Source organism: Lynx canadensis, chromosome B1, assembly GCF_007474595.2.
Source record: "Lynx canadensis isolate LIC74 chromosome B1, mLynCan4.pri.v2, whole genome shotgun sequence".
Classification (NCBI taxonomy): Eukaryota; Metazoa; Chordata; class Mammalia; order Carnivora; family Felidae; genus Lynx; species Lynx canadensis.
This window is the reverse complement of record NC_044306.2, coordinates 146,944,953-146,962,821: the sequence shown is the minus strand read 5'-3', so window position 1 is coordinate 146,962,821 and position 17,869 is coordinate 146,944,953. Positions and strand designations below refer to the sequence as shown.

The window sequence follows — 17,869 nt, the reverse complement described above, 5'->3', positions numbered from 1 at the left end:
AAAAATAGTGTTTTATTTTAAGTCCTGGTACCTAAGATGACCCCATCTATGACCCCCACCTCTGACTAAACTCTATTAGAATGATTCTCATACTTCCTCTGAAAAGATGTCTCAGAAGGAGAGAGGAATCCTGACAGGGCCAACAATGGGCATCAGGTCAAACCCTAGTGTTAAATCTTCAGGAAAACATTTGATTGCAAGGAAAGCCTTATGGAAACCTTAAGGGGGAAATTACTCATGGAAGGTATCTGCTTCCCTCTTGTCTAGATAAAGCAGGTTGGGACTACCCACCTATCCCAGGAAAGGGAAAAACAAGATAGGAGAATAAATACAAAATAGAGATGGCTAATTGCCTCCCTTAAAGGTAGACTATATAACTATCAGCTCCTAAGGGGCACCTGCCTTTCATAACCAAACTTATCATTTCTTAGAATATCCTATCTTTATTTAAAGGGGATTAAGGTACAGACATCTTCAATGTAAGACAAATACCCATTTCAGAGTTAAATCTATTACTGACCTCATAGTCTAAGGATACAACCTCAGAATAATAAATCTCAAAAGTTAATTTAAGGGCAAAAGGGAAACCTACTGCTTAAAATGGGTAAGAAACCTATTCCTTCTTAAAAAGTCTCAGAATAAAATTTTAAGAATGTTGTATGAACAGTTTATGTAAGGAAAAGATTATCTAAGCCTCTGTCACACACTCACAAAAGAAAAATTCTTTAGAGCCCTTTGAAATATTTCACAAGAGCATATGAATTAGAGAAAAAAACTGTAAAGGTTTTCTTCTCAAACACTAATCAAATTCCCATTTAAAAAAAAGTATGCTATTAAACACAAAGTTCCAGTGAAAACTCAAATGCTTGTATGTCATTAAAGTATAATGCAGTAAAACACAAAGGGAGAAAACAAAAGAGACAAAGTTTTGCCTTATGGTTATTATCCGGTCTCCTGTCTTGTCTTTCTGCTTATCAATATCTATGTGTGCACCAGTGAACTCCCGAATGGCATTAATATTACAGCCTCCTCTTCCAATCACTCTGGATATCACAGTTGATGGAACAGATACTTTCTTTGACCTGTTTAAAAGTTGCAAAGGTAAATTAAGATATATCACTAATATCAGTGGTTATGATTAAAATATTGAGGAGAGAGGATTACTAAAATACATTTCTGTAAACACAGAATAGATTATTGTTGAGTTAGCCTCTTCTATCTATTCTTACTCTAGGTGATAAAAGACAACTAAGTGACAGGAGAGAGAAAAAATGAGAGAGGTCACGTAAGCAAGCGCTTTTATCATAGCTTCTCATCTCATTACCAAAGATGGTTTGGTTTTTTGACTTTCATCATTTGTTAATATCTATAAAGTACATACTATGTAGACATGCACTGTGTTAGTGCAAATACTAATGGCAAATAAGACAGACATAGGTTCCTGCCCACATAGACTGACTATGTAGATACCAAGTAGGAAAAGAACATCATGCCATGAGTGCTCCAATAAGGTATCATGAAGATACACTGGTTGGGGCACCTAATCCAGCCTGAAGAAACAAGTAACGCTTCTTGTGGGCACTTCTGGGTGTTTGACTCACATTCTTTTTATTCTCTAATATATAACTGAAAGGATGATATTAAAAATGCATTGTTACCTTGTATTATTTTAGAGGCATCAGAAGATGAGCCAACCATGCTTTATTGAAGAAGCAAATTATTTATTTAGAATGGTAGATTAGATATTAAATTAAAATGTTGTATTTTTTAAAAGGTAAGGTATGACCCCTGTACTTTTATATACATAACTAAGTTACTTAATAATTCCTTTGAAGGGAATAATAATAAGTCAGCGATCATTACTTTCAAATTAGTTAAGAATTTCTTAGTATACCACAATATAAAATACATGGAGAAAAACTGAGTTACCATACTTTTGTATAGACAGTACTCTAATGTTGTGATTTTGGTTAGTACAAAAGAAGTGTGTGTATGTGAATGAGTGCGTGTGCGATGTGCACGAATGTGAGAGAGAGACAGAGACAGAGATGAAGATAGAGATGGTGGTGTGGGGAGGCTTTGGTCAAAAATATGAAAAAAAAACTATACAGTGCATTGTGGGATTAATAGGAATAAGTTTGGTTCATCACAGCTCTTAGTTCAAATACTCAAAACTTTAATTTTTTGTTGGAATTTGTGGGAAGTTCTTTAAAATAGGTTATCAAAGATTTACAATACATCCTCTGTGGGATCTTATGACCTTTTAGTTTCTGGGATACTGTTTTACTTGTTTAATATACATAACATTAAAAATTTCAAGCAAACTATAAACAAATATTTTAGTCCTAAAATTCTTAAAATAAAGATATCCTGTGGTTTACAAACAACAATAGTTTAAAACCAATACTTATTCATTCTTCAAATACTTACAAGTATGTAAAAGATACCACATACTGGGCTCTGAGATACACAATTTATCACCTTAAAGTATTTACATTAGTTTTCTACCAGACAACAAATACCTAGGGTCAAGCAGATACTGCAATTATGTAACTTTTTAATGTAAAATCTCCTAATTTTAAAAGCATTTATATCCAATTGTTTTTTCTCATCTATAGTACGGTATAGGCTATCTCTGTTGGCTAGATTCAGATTCAGCCTAGGGCCACCAGTTTCTTTGCAACCTTTGGAATAGTTGGAGGAATCTAACTGTAAGGTAAACAACATCTCATATATAAAGAATGAGAAAAACAAGGAACAGTCACTCACCTTCTTACAACTTCCTTCCATCCTTCTTCCCTCTTTTGTCCACGCTTAGGACTTGCTACTGTTAACTTCCCATTTGGAGAGGAAAGGGGAGACGGACCAGATTTTGTGCAAGTAGACAGAGAATTACTGGTCACTTCATTGATAGTCTCTGACAATCTTTAACAGAGGGGAAAAATACATTAAATACAGAATATAGAGTTTTAAATAATAGAGGCAATCTATTACATAATTTTATTCTTTTATTTTGGAATAAGTATGGTAAACAAATGAAGAACTTATTTTTCACTTTTCAATATGTAGCATAATATGAACAGACAATTTTTAAGAAGATACTATCATGAGGTCAAAATTAGCAGAGATGAATTACAGTAATAACCCCTGAGAAACCATAGTCAATACTTTTCATGGGCTAAATTTAACAACTAAAATAAAGAAGTTACATAGTAAAAATAATTTTATCTTTCATTAACACAAAACTTAAAAAATAGTTTATTCTTCAATTAAAATGAAACTGTGACTTCTTTAGCACAAAGACAAACCCTTATTTTGCCAATTAATTTGCTTGCTTTACTAAAAAATTCAGCAACAAAGCATTTCATGATGATACTATAAATAAGAAAAGTGAAAACTGGGACTTACTTTATTGAAGCCTTTCCAGAAACAGATTTTCTCTCCTCTTTTGGAAATGTAACCAGAACTGATGGCTGCTTCTTGCTGGTCATCGTGGTAGTCACCACAGCAGGTGAATGATTGTCACTCTTTCGGCTGCTGTTGCTGTTACTACTTTCATCACTGCAGCTGGAAATCCTCATGTTATCACTGTCCCCACTCTCGCTGGTACTGCTGCTCTTGGACTCTCCATTTACCTTCTCTGGCTGACTATATGAGATTGGTAGTGGATCATCAAATATAATCTGAACATTTTCTGGAGTAATTTTATTTTTCCTGTTTTTCCTCTTTGAACTGGTTGTGGTTATGGTATTATTTCTTTTACCATGGGAACCTGCCAAAGTTGTCCAGGTTGCAGATATACCTATGGTAGTAGTGGTTGTGGCACTTGGAGGCTCTGTCAAGACTTCAGGCTCATCTGTAAAAGTAGTAATACAAAGTTAGACAGTTCTAAGTGATTCAAAATATATTTAGCTTTTTTTTTTCTTTTTTTAAATGTTTATTTACTTTTGAGAGAGAGACACAGCACGAGCCAGGGAAGGGCAGAGAGGGAGACACAGAATCCAAAGCAGGATCCAGGCTCTGAGCTGTCAACACAGAGACTGATGCGGGGCTTGAACCTGCAAACCGTGAGACCATGACCTGAGCCAAAGTTGGACGCTTAACTGACTGACCCACCAAGGAGCCCCATAGAATATATTTAGCTTTAAGCACTTGAAGAACAATAAAATCAGGAGTTACTTTGCGACTATTAGATGACAATTAGATGTAAAGTCATCAATTATTCCAGCATTCATTAGTAATGAAATAGATATGATTGATCTCCTCTCTGTGCTAAGTCCTAAACAATACATAGTAGGCAGTTATAAAAAATATTTGGGGGACAATTTGGGAAATGTGAATAATTACTGTATATCACATATTATATAATTATTAAATTTCTCAGGTATAATAATGTTATTGTGGTTACATAAAATAATGTTCTTTTTCTGGGAAATACATATTCAAGTATTTAGTGATGATTCTGCATGGGGTGCCCAGTTTACATGTAATCTATTCAAAAAGAAAGGAAAAAAAACAAATTGAACTAATGTGCCAAAAATATTATAAGAATCCAGGTGACATACAGGTGTTCATCATACTAATCCATAAACCTTTCTGTAGTTTGAAATTTTTCAAAATAAAAGGCTGGAGGAGAGAGAAATTACACACACACACACACACACACACACACACACAACACACACACACTACGTGTATATTTGGTGGCTTACTGGCAGTGGTTTCTCCTCACAATATTTCCAATATAAATAATCTTTTCGTTAGAATCCAGTTAAAATAACTCCCTCAGTTTGAGAAAATTCTAAATATGTTTAGGATTATCAATATTATGGAATTACACTTAATTTTATAGGTATAATAAATGGTATTGTGATTATGTAAGCAAATGTCATCCCTAGGATAAGTGTTGAAGTTTTATAGGTACAATGTCAAGATGTTTGCAACTTATATTCAGATAGCTTAGAAAAAATATACACATATGTTTAGAAAGAAAAAAAAAATAAAGCAAATATGGTAAAATGTTTATTTTTTTATTTTTTTATTTTTTTTATTTTTAACGTTTTTTATTTATTTTTGGGACAGAGAGAGACAGAGCATGAACGGGGGAGGGGCAGAGAGAGAGGGAGACACAGAATCGGAAACAGGCTCCAGGCTCTGAGCCATCAGCCCAGAGCCCGACGCGGGGCTCGAACTCACGGACCGCGAGATCGTGACCTGGCTGAAGTCGGACGCGTAACCGACTGCGCCACCCAGGCGCCCCAAAATGTTTATTTTTAATATCTAGGTAGAAGGTACTCAGGTGTTCATTTTATCATTCTTTCAATTTGTAGCTCTGAAATTCTTCACAATAAAAAGCTAGGGAGAAGTCAATAAATGAAAATAGCACACAATACTTAAGGGCTAATGACAGAAATCTACTTTTACCTTAAGTTATTGATATTTAAGGAAATATCATTTTGAATACAATATTACATAAATCAAATTAGATGGTAAGTTAGAGAAAATACCTTCAACTTTATGCTTTTCTTTTTCTTGAGCAGCTTGGAGTTCAAAGTTCTCTTTATTTTTGGCTTCGATTTCTTCTAGTTTTCTTCTTTGCTCTTCCTTTTTCTTTCGTCTCTTCTCCTTTCTCTTTTCTCTTTTGGCAGCCAAGGCCAGCCTCCGGCTTTCTTCTCTTAACTATTAAAGGATAAATAAAACAGATTTACTTTGTAAAAAAAGTTGTCACACAATGTCATTTTATCATAAGAGAACTAGAATACCATAAAATTCAAAGTCATCTAGTTCAATTTACTGTTTAATCAAGATTATAGTCGAATCGCTGTGAAGAGAAAATAATATTTTTAAATGTCAAGATCAAATTAATGATATAAGATAATCTAATTTTAAAATGGATAAATGACAGATACATAGCTTTCACAATCACTAAAAAATGTAAATTAAATAATAAGTTACCATGTTTTATTCATTAATTTTGCAAAATTAAAAAAGATATCATGGATCAACACAAGTTTGGGAAAATGAGTTCCTTCCTATACTGCTGTGGGTATAAATAGTTGTATTTTAGGAAAGGTAATTCAAAAGCCTCCTGTTAAAATTACAAACTGCTTATCCAAAGAATTTATTCTATAAAATAACCATAGTGAAAAAATAATTTCTATTGCAGAGCTGATTATAGTGGCAATAAATGGAAACAAGGTAAATCCATCAATGCCAAGAATGGGGGGAATAAATTAACAACAGTACACATTCACAAAATACTAGGCAGCCATTAATGGGGCAGCTGGGTGTCTCAGTCAGTTAAGTGTTTGACTCTTGATTTTGCCTCACGTCATCATCTCATGGTTCACGGGTTTAAGCCCCGCATTGGGCTCTATGCTATATCAGCACCGAGCCTGCTTGGGAATCTCTCTCCCCCTCTCTCGGCCCCTCCCCTGCTTGCACATTTTCTCAAAATAAAAAAACGTGAAAACAATTTTTTTAAGTGTTCTATACTTGGTAATATGCTCCCAAATTACACCGGTTAGAAGAAAAGGATGCACATGGCAGTCCAATGATCTCACTTACTGGGAAGGGAACCTGTTATGTGGCTCTGTTTGTAGAAATAGAGAAAAAGGCAAAGAGGATACAAATGAAAGCTAATGACTACTCTAAAGTGAGCCTGGAGGAGGGGTGGCAGAAAGATGGTGGCTTTCAATTTTATTTTATATAACTGTACCCTGTTTCTATTTGTGAAAGTGGGCACTTAATGGTGTTACTTTCATAGTCAAAACAATGAGTAAGAATAAAAGTATAACATCTCTTAATAAGTGACATTAACAATTAAATTTTCCTCTTTGATTCATAAAGTGAGAAAATCATCTTCAAACTGTTTTCTTTCCTTGTCCTCTAAAAGATGTTTTCAAACTGTGTACTCCCTGCCCATAATCTAGTGTTTTGTGTATTATGTGTACATTTAAATACATGTGTCAAAACAATGACACTCAATTTATGGAAAATGTCACAATATGCTAACTAATGAAACCAGAGCTCAAATATAAGCCCAAAAGACAAATCATTTCATTTTTGTTAAATTTTTTAAGGTTTTTGCTTTTGCTGGACTTTACTGTCATTTCAAATTATGTCTGTTAGGTACCTGAAAGTTTCGGCCCACCTTGAAAGTTTTTACACCCTGGGGCAGTGCACCATAATTACATTCTCTCTGGTGAAGAGAAATCTTTTGCTCCTGAAAATGGAAATAATTAAGGAGACTCTGTAGAACACTGCTACTTTCTCAGGTAGAGGGATTTCAGGAAAGAATACAAATGGAAGTTAAAGATACAAAAGTTGTCTGCATGGTAGCCCTAGAAAGTTTTGCTAGGCCTCCAGAAGCACACAAACTTCAGTCTGAAGACAAGTGAAAGAGGAGCTTTTGACCTTGCAGAAGAACTGGAAAGAAAAAATTGCTGACCTTCATTCCTTAGATCATTACATGGGAGGAGGAATAGTATCTGACTGGAGAGTTTGAAAGAAGGAAGTAAGCATGTGTGACTCTGCTCACTGAATCCTTGCTTTAATGGAGCTAGCTGCCTGCCCTTGGGAAAACGTGCATTCTCCCCGCTGAACTCTAGTGAGGTTAGCCTGCCTAGCTGACTTTGTCAGATAAGCTTAAGTTAAAGAGGAAAAGGAGGAGTAGAAAGTGGCGTGAAGGATGTGCCAAAAAAACTTTTCAAAGCAACCGTTTCCATAAATATGTATTAAGCCTCTTCTGCGCTCTCTCTCACTCTGAAAAATAAACATTAAAAAAATTTTTAAAAATATATTAAAACTCTCCAATTCAGAATTAGGAATAATAAAACATACTTTATCTGTGTCATGGCTGTATGTACAGAAAAGCCTTGAGAAAGGCTTACGAGCGATCAAAATGACAAGCGAAACCCACTGGTTAAGCCAAGGATGGATTTTTGGTTTTGCTGGATTTTTTATTTGTCTAGTGGTAGATCATTGACTGGTATCAAGGGGGAAAGAACTACCTTAAGAATAGAAAACTTTAGGGGCACCTGGGTAGCTCAGTCGGTTAAGCGGCCGACTTCGGCTCAGGTCATGATCTCGCAGTCCGTGAGTTGGAGCCCTGCGTCGGGCTCTGTGCTGACAGCTCAGAGCCTGGAGCCTGTTTCAGATTCTGTGTCTCCCTCTCTCTGACCCTCCCCTGTTCATGCTCTGTCTCTCCCTGTCTCAAAAATAAATAAAACGTTAAAAAAAAAAAAATTAAAAAAAAAAAAAGAATAGAGAGCTTTAAATCAGAAAGCAGTCTTCTAAACCTATTTGGCCTAGATGTGGGTAGGGGTGACGGGCTGAGGTAGACTAGTTTGTAGGTGTAGCTGGGTCTTGGGTATGCAAGTGCCCTTAGGGCTTACAGACTTCAATCAGTGGAGACTGGCCCTTTGACAACAGTATGTCTAGCCTTTGACAACAGTAAGTCTAGATTATCAGACTCACAGTAGAGTTCAGCCCTAAAGGCAAGGTATTTACTCGTTTCTACATCTTATAAATTCTAAGTATTATCTAGTATTTTGATAATCTCATAGATTCTACTAACCCTTTCGACTCACTAAAAAGTGGGGCACAAATTCAGAGGTCCTAGGGAAACTCTTTCTGAAGGACAGATCTCAGACTATGGCTGTGAAAGAACCAATAAAGGCATGAAGCTCTAAAAAATTAAGCAGAATTAGATAAGATAGATACATATGTATTAAGAGGCATCATAAGTTTGTAGGAGGTATATGAAACTAGTGGATCACCAAAGGGAAAAAGTTATTAACTATATGAATATGTATTTATGTGTATGTGTGTGTGTGTGTGTATGTGTGTGTGTGTGTGTGTGTGTGTGTGTGTATATATATATATATATATATATATATATATATGGGATATCCAATATTTAAAAGGAAGAGCAAATGAGACTTTAGGAAGGCATAATCAGGCAGAGGAAGACAATCAAGAGAAAAATGGCTTCAGTGAGAAGAGTTTTATGAAGGAAGGTAATCAACATTGGTAAGTATCACAAGTATCAATAAGAACTGAAAATAAGTAATAGGATTTGGCAGTTGAGATGCCACTGGTAACCCTGCTATAGTTAGTTCATTGCAGTAGTGAGGGAGTAGGTAAATGGTTCTGAGGATTAAAAATTTTAAAAGTAGAGGGTGCCAGGGTGGCTCAGTTGGTTAGGCATCCGACCTCGGCTCAGGTCATGATCTCGCGGTTCGTGAGTTCGAGCCCTGCGTCGGTCTCTGTGCTGACAGCTCAGAGCCTGGAGCCTGCTTCGGATTCTATGTCTCCCTCTCTGTCTGCCCCACCCCAACTTGTGCTTTCTCTCTCTTTCTCAAATATAAGTAAACATTAAAAAAAATTATTAAAAAAAATTTAAAAAGTAGAGTGAACAAGACATAGATCATTCTCTTAAAATATCTGGAAAACAAAATGCTAAATTTGAGGTAAAGTTTCATTATAATAATTACCTTAAGCTGCAGGCAGAAGGTAGGAGTTAAACAGTAGACACTAAAGATAAAAAAGTATGGGGGAGGTGGTAACAACTGATGCAAGGTCCCAAAGAGAACAGATGAAAACAGAATAAGCCATGAAGACTTAAGAAAGTCTGGAGGTACAGAAAACAGGGTTAGAAATTCAGCCTACATCCTCTGTTTTCTCACAAGGTACAAACCTGCACCTCACTTCACTTACTGGGGAACTGCTGTATGTTTTTCAGTATATGTGGGGGAAGGGTAGAGGCTTTGAAGAAAAGAGTCAAGTTGTAGAATAACCTTATTGTGGAAAAGGAAAGGGCACTACTAACTGGTGATTTCTAATTGAGGTTTAGGAAACAAAGTGATATTTGAGAGTTAAGCTTTTTAAGGTAAAAATTTAAGAATTGAAGAAGTAGTCCAGACTAAAGAGAAACCATCTGCAAATTTGGATATATGAAAGTGAACAAGTTATGTGAGCAGTAGAAAACCACAGCGACTGATGAGCCTGGAGGAGTAAGCTAGGAGGACCCGAATGTTTGGATTTTCCCAAGCAGACAAACTAAGACAGACGGAAAGTTTTTGAGAAGGGTGTAACGCAATTCCACCTGTGTATTAGAAAACTATGGAAACTGTGGAAAAGTTACATTGGAAAGGAGAAAGACTAAAATGAAGGCAAAAGGTGACAGAGGCAAAACTATTTATTTATATAGGGAGACTATTAAGCCTACTGCGATACTTCAGGTATCAGGAGTGATAACTGAGAGGAAAGGAAGAAACAGAGACTGACAAAGCTTAGTTAAAGGTGATGATGATATGTAGAGGGTTTAAATGTGCCAGGTGCTGGATTAAGTTAATTTACTACATGAATTCATTTGATGGATGTAGTGAACGGGAAGCAAGGGTAAGTGAGCAGCTGAAAGTGATATCAAAATTTCATTACTGACTCATAGGTACTGACACCAATAACAGAAAAAGAGATCAAGGAGTATTCAAGGGAAGGGAAAGGGAAGGATCCAAGGAAAATCTATTGATAATCTGCTATATACTAAGCATGGTTCTAATCTTTTAGGACTAGTCAGTAAACCAGACAAAATATCCCTACCCTCATGAAGCTTATAAAACTAACATTTAGTTGGGGGGAGGCACATAGATGACAATATGTTAGTTTTCAAAAAGGTGTTAAGTACAATGTATAATACTGGAGAAGGGGAAGAGAAGTATGTATATGGGGACGGGTAAGGGGGTTTGATTTTAAATAGGTAATCAGTGTTAAGTCTCACAAAGGTAAAGTTTAAGTGAATATCTAAAAGATTTGAAATATTTCAGGCAAAGAGAACAGCCAATACATAAGCTGTATGTTCAAGCAGGCCCCTGTGGTTGAAAATAGTAGAAAAATGACTTTGCAACAGAATATCAGAGGGTCTGTCTGATCACCTTGGTGTCTCAAAGACTTTATCTTTTAGTCTGAAATAGTGCTGTAGGGTTTTGAGCAAGAGTGTCAGATTTGATTTAAATGATTTAAGAGGATGGAGAATAGACTGCTGAGCAATGGGAATCAGGGAGGTCAGTTAAGTAACTACTGGGTAATACAGGTAAGAGATGATATTAATGACTTGAACCAGGGTGAGAAGTGATGAAAAGAGACTAGGATTCTAGATACAGTTATACGGCAAAGGTAACAAGATTTTCTAAGACAATGGAGGATAGAGAGGAATCAATAATGACCTCAAGGCTTTTAGCATAAGCAGTTCCAAGACAGAGTTGTGGCTCTAGGGTGGGCAAAGATTAGGAGTTGACATTGGAAACAAGTATGAGATGTCTAATTGGTATCCAAATGGACATGTTGAGTAACTAGCAGGAGATGAGACGAGTTTAGGGAAGATATCTGTGCTAAAGATATATTTTTGGGATCAGCTGTTATTTATTTAAATTTAAGAAGCAGGATGAGGTAACCAGTGGAAAAAGATGATAATGTAATGAGCCAAGGGGCTTGCCAACTAAGAGAGGAAAAGAGGAGGAAGTAGCAAAGAAGACACAGAAGGAACATCCAGGGAGGTAAGAGAAAAACCAAGAGTGTGTAGTGCAATGGAGGTCAAGTGAAGAAGTAGGTCAGGTATTATTAGGCTCCATGACATGAGGATAGAGCACTGAGCACTGGGTTTGGCTACATGAAAGTCACCAGAGACCATAAAAGCATAGTTTTGGTGGAGTTGTGAGAGTGCGAGCCTGAATGAAGGAAGAACTGGAAAGAGTCAAAATAGATGAGTTTGCTGTTATTGTTTGGCTGCAAAGGGAAGCAAAGGGATGAGTTTGTAGCTGAAAACTGGAGACAGGGAGTGGAGGAATCAAAAGGTTTTTTGAGACTAGAGAAATAAGCTTGTATGAAGATGAGAATGATCCACAAGAAGAGGAAAAATGATATAGGACACAGAGAAAAAAATTGCCACAATGTTTTTGAGTAAGGGTGACCAGATCTAGTTCAACAGATGGGGCTGGTTACAAAAAAGTTTATTTAGTAACTGGGAGGAAGAATATGGGTAGAAATTGGTGGATGGGGAAATGGGTGGGGAAAAGTCTGACAGTTTACTTTTGATGCTCAGTTTTCTCACTGTAAAATATAAGGTCATTAATTGAGGATAAAGGAGCAGATGTATTGGAAGTGAGGATAAAGGAGAGAAAGTAATAGTGGTCTTGATAAGTGGGAGAATGAATGAAATTAGGGAAACACAGTATACTAGGTAGCATTAAAGGGTTCAATGTCACCCATTTAAAGTAAAATTCGTCATCAAGTGAATGTTTTTTTCCTACACGTTTAGTTACTAGGCTACAGGTGGGAGTGAAATAAAAGAAAGAGTAAAGAACAGTGAAGGGTGGTAGAAGTGGATCCTAAATTTTTTGGTAGGCAGGGTTGTCAGGATTGTTGGAGGTAGAATTCTAGAGGGAGTAAAGCTGAAAAGATAATCACAGAATGAAATGTATAAAATTAAGATTATGGGATGGGCATATTAAAAGCTTCAGGTATAGGCAAAAAAGCCCAATGGAAAATATCTAATAGGAATATTGTAAAACTACACCCTACATAGGTAATGCAAGTTTATAAGGAAAAAGATAGGGGGAGAAACAATAAGTAATAAAGTGCAAGGGTGAAAGAAATATATCAAAAATGCAGATCAACAGTATCCACTAGGATACCAACAGCCATGAGTATAACCTAGTTGTTAATTTCCTAAGAGAGCAAGCAACTAACTGCAAGAGAAGTCCTCAGTTTGACCAGCTAAACTGCTCCAAAGCAGGGACTCTTCCACATAATAAATGCTGAGTAAATATATGTTCACTGAACAAGGATAAGAGAATCTGGTAAATATAATGGGCAGTATTTTCAGCAGCAGTTTTTACAAACCTATTAACCAAAATTTTCAAATTAGAAAGGCTGATCAGAGAAGCACTATTATACAAGCAATAAATTACCTATATAGAACATTCAACTTGGATCAGACAAGACCAACTCCAAGATGTTCTTAAATCAGAAATGGTGGAGCCAGAATATACTGTGTCTCAAAAGGCAAAAGAATAAAAAAAGAAAAAGGTATTTTCCCAGACATAAATAATAAGTGAAAAAAGTGAACCAAACCCTATCAGATACCAATCTGATAATTTTTCAAACAGAAATACTGGGGTAGAGTTTAGGAGAGACGTACCTCCTGTGTAATCTAGAATTTTATCTCTACACCGCCCCCATTCAAAATTGTTTATAAAGTATCAGTGCATGCAGCAGAATCAATTTACATCTAATTAACTTATGATTAAGAATTATTTATTAGTTTGAGTTTTAATATTATGGAAAAATATGCAGTGACATTTGAAAGCAGTTCCTTTTGACTTACTTTAAATCTGAGGCTCTTGGAACATCAAGGTTAAGAAATGTTGGAAAGAAATCAAGAAAATGACACCTGTGTTGCTGATAACAGTAGGAAAATATTTTGGAAGTATATCAAATTTAAAATATATTGACCCAAGTGAAGAAACTTTATAAAAATAAAAGCACCAAAATATAAGGAAATATGTATAAGGATTTTATAGTAACATTACCTGTAGTGACAAAAAACTGGCAACAAACTTACTATGGCATATATTCTACAGTTATTTAAATCACTAACAACTGACAATATCCATCAATTACTGAGAGAGGAAAAAGCAAGTATTAGAGCAATGCGTTCACATGACCCTTTTTCATAAAAAGTATCACCATCTCCATATGTGTGAATATTCATTTGCTCAAGAAATATTTATTGAGTGCCTATGACACGCACCATTTTGTGATGCATACATTGTAGTGGTAGAGAGAGTCCAATAAGATAACTAAATAAAATACATTTCAAACGTTACAGAGTGAAAATAAAGAAGGGAAGAAAAGTAGCAAGAGTGTTTGTGGAAGGGAGACTAAAATAAGAGGCAAATGAAGGGACATTCAAGGCAGAAGTCACAGGAAGAGCAGAAGAGGATGGTCTGTATGGATGGAGCAAAGTGACCAAAAGTAATAAAAAAATAAGATCAGAGGTGTAAGAAATATTATAGGTGGGCATATCACATACAGTCTTAAAAGACTTTGTAAGTAATTGCAGAGGTGCAGACTTTGTTACCATGCCAGGTTTTTAGCTTTAGTTATCTTACAATGGTGACATGTTTTTCTTTATGCATATTTCAGTTTAAATTGAACACATTATTGTAATAAAGAAAAAAAAACTGAAGTTGACTGAGAACAGGTATCTTTAAAAAGATATCTCCTATAAATGGTCTCCTGTCTCTATAATCTACAGGTATGCACTAAGTCCCTAGATGTATTTAATGTAATGTGTAAGTACCAAAGGCATGAAGAAATTAAAGATTTTATTTAAAAACAGATATTTATGTCTCAGTTGTAGAAAGGATGCTTTCTAGATTTGATAAAAATGCAAAAAGAAACAGTAAGTATCATAATATAACTTAGAAACAGAAGAATTCTAGTGCAAAAATAGGAGAGTAATGCAAAAACAGGATATTATAATACTTTGGGAAGAAAGAACTAAAAAGAACTAAGAGGTATGTTATGGTCAGTTTAGGAATGAGTGGGACCCTGGGAATTTGGAAGGAAAAAACTGGGTTCGAATCCTACCCTAGCTTAATCAAGTTATTTAACTTCCCATAGATTTAATTTCTCCATCTGTAAGAGGAAGGGAATAATACTTTTTTTTAGTGAGAAGACCAAAATAATACATTTTATCATACAAATTGGCCCTATTATTTTGCTCGGTATTTAAGAGGCATTAAATATTAGATAAAACTGAATATGAAAACAGGTCAAGTAATAGTTATAATAACTATCTACCTCTCAATGTGCTCATGTTGTTTTAAAATTTCAAAATGGATGGGGCGCCTGGGTGGCTCAGTCGGTTAAGTGTCCGACTTCGGCTCAGGTCATGATCTCGCAGTTCATGAGTTCGAGCCCCGGTGGGCTCTGGGTGTGATTCTGTGTCTCCCTCTCTCTGGCCCTCCCCTGCTCACACTCTGTGTCTCTTTCTCTCTCTCAAAAATAAATAAACATTAAAAAAAAATTAAAATTTCAAAATGACCAAAAAAGTGAATTTGTTTGATCAGAAATTAAACCAGAGTTTAAAAAATGAAGAACCTCCAGTATTAAGTATATTTTCTGAAAAATAATAGCGTATTTTCACATTTAAATTAGAACAAAATGGGGGTGCCTGGGTGGCTCAGTCAATTAAGCATCTGGCTCTTGGTTTTAGCTCAGGTCATGGCCTCACAGTTTGTGAGATTGAGCCTTGAGTCCAGCTCTGTGGTAACAGCACAGAGCCTGCTTAGGATTCTCTCTCTCTCCCGCTCTCTCTCTGCCTCTCCCTGCTCGTGCATGCACAGTCTCTCTCTCTCTCTCAAAATAAATAAACTTAAAAAAAATAAATAAATTAGAATAAAATGTTGAGAATAATTCATATTTTGTTTATGTAAGTTGAAATACACAATTTAACAAAGTCAGCAAGTATAATAAAAAAGGAGCTGACTCAAATCAAAAAGATTAAAATTATCACTCTATATCCTTTATAAATTTAAACAGTAATATTAAATCTGAAGCATTTTTAACCTTTTTAAAAAAGATGAAATATGGCAGAATATGTATTCCATAATATTCAATGTCAACCAACTCTTTTCTTGCTGTGATTACTATTTGCATTACATTCCAGAATGCAGAGTTATTGACAGGAAGGGGGAGAAAGAAGGAACTATGGGACTGTCAAAACCAAATGTTGTTTGGAGTATTTTACTGCCCGTGAGAATAGGTGGGAATGATGTTGTTCTGCCTGAAAGAGAAAAGTATAAAAGAAATCATCCATTTAAAAAATGAACTCATTAAACATTCTACCAAGTGGCTGTAACTCACTGGTTGGTTATGTGTTGGTAATGCATTTGGTACTCTGATAAATCTGCTGGCAACAAATTACAAGGTGTAGGATCAGTGAAAGATCAATTTGGATGGGGATAAAGAGATCATTCATTCGTTAAGACTCAACTTGATTATTAGAGGCTAGGTTTTCTGACTTCCAGATGAATTCAATTCCTATAATAAAATTTAGTTAATTTGATTACAAAGAAAATTCTTTTAATGATATTGAAGATAGTCATAATTCAATTTGAACCAAACTTGAGGGAAAAACATGTACATAATTTAAACCAAAAACAAAAGACAAAATGAAAGAAAAATAAAAGATAACAGATTACAAATTAGGGAGAAGGAAAAGGAAAAAAGTTGGTATTTTTCACATGTAAAGATTATCATTACCTTTTCCAAGTCTAACTCTTCTAATAAAATGCTGGCATTTTTGTTTGCTTCAGCAGCCTGTCTATCTTTGGCTTGTACTATTGATTCCATACAAAGATGACACTTCTTCAGCATCTCCTAAAATAAAAAATTAAGATGTTTGCAGCCTCAAAACACAATTCACATTTAGAGAGACTCCTGAAAACACAAAGATATTTAATCAAGGTACCTGAATGAACATAAGCAATAAACATCAGTGGTAGGGCAAAAAAGGGTAAAAACAAAACCATAATCTAAATGGTATATGTTTTTTTAAGTTACACAAGCAAAGAGCCTCTACTGTCCTTCAAAATAACATCCATGTGACTAGTATTTTGGAAACTAAAATTACTCATTCCTAAAATTTCAATGTAAGAAATCATATAGCAAACACAGCTTCATTAATTTATGCCAGCTGGTTAATGGGCTGAAGGGAAAGGTCAATGTCAACAAAGAAAATGGGTTTAAAAAATTAAAGAACTTAATTGACGGGAACTGTTTCAAATATTTAAGCTTTGTTGCTACAACTTCCTGTGCAGGAATCACACTTAAAGAAATCATAGACATGGGTACTTATATACTTTTCTCAGTGATTTCATTCTCGGGACATACTATTTAACAGGAAAGGGCTATTTTTCCCTATTCAACGAAAGCCTTATTTTTAATCTCCCCACCCCTCCAAAAAAATCCCACAAAAAGCAAAAAACAGTGGTATCCAGGAATGTTAATTATCATAGAGAAATGTACAGGCGGGCGAGACCATGAATTAGCTATGTTAAATAAAACTCATGAAAAAAAAGTGATCCCTATTATGTAATGACTGCTGAGAAAGACATTTTTAGATTTATTGACCTCTTTGCATTTTCAGACACATGTCTTAGGATTTTAGTCAAATGTTAGTATAAACCCCAAATTAAAACATCACCAGGGGAACATCTCAATTAGATCTCTAATAGGATTTATTTCACTTTCTCTACTTTTTCGGCAAAAATCCTAGCCAATTCATTCTTAAGCTGATAATTACTCCAACTTTTATATTATATCGAAAACATAAAGTTTCCTTGCCCATGACTATAAAAAGTACTATGCTCAGTTTTAGTTAGGTCTTAGAGAATGTTTTATTGCTTCGTTAGGTAACTGAATAATCTGAAGCACCTTTTAAATACAATACTGCATTCCCAAATACTAGATAAATGAAAACTATTACATACCACACATTATTGCTTAGACTAAGACTTTTTTCTTAGCGTGAGATACACACACACACTTACAAAAAAACCAAATGTGATCCCTAGCTCATATACTAGGATGAACTTAATCACTATTATTACCTTATCAGTGATGGTTGCTATGTATCTCATACATTCAGAATCTGATGGAAACTGATTGACTTCTTTGACTAAGTAGCGCACCACCTTCACATGACCCTAAAAAACAGATACCAATATCAGATTGAAAACAGACTCTTAACAGGATTCAGTAAATCTATAGTCTTGTCTTCATTAAGAGTACTTTGACA

General features: G+C 35.2%; 1 protein-coding gene across 6 annotated transcripts in view; it reads right to left on the bottom strand.

Annotated features, from left to right (window-relative positions):
• The window catches only part of ANKRD17 (ankyrin repeat domain 17), a 168,174-nt gene that overhangs the window by 20,098 nt on the left and 130,207 nt on the right, over positions 1-17,869 (bottom strand). For all 6 annotated transcript variants that reach the window (XM_030313703.2, XM_030313704.2, XM_030313708.2 and 3 more), the window contains 6 exons: positions 17,682-17,777; positions 16,333-16,449; positions 5,508-5,679; positions 3,409-3,856; positions 2,770-2,925; positions 933-1,082 (listed from right to left, as the gene is read on the bottom strand). In XM_030313703.2, the coding sequence (XP_030169563.1) occupies positions 933-1,082; positions 2,770-2,925; positions 3,409-3,856; positions 5,508-5,679; positions 16,333-16,449; positions 17,682-17,777 (1,139 nt within the window). The remainder of the gene's footprint in view (positions 1-932; positions 1,083-2,769; positions 2,926-3,408; positions 3,857-5,507; positions 5,680-16,332; positions 16,450-17,681; positions 17,778-17,869) is intronic.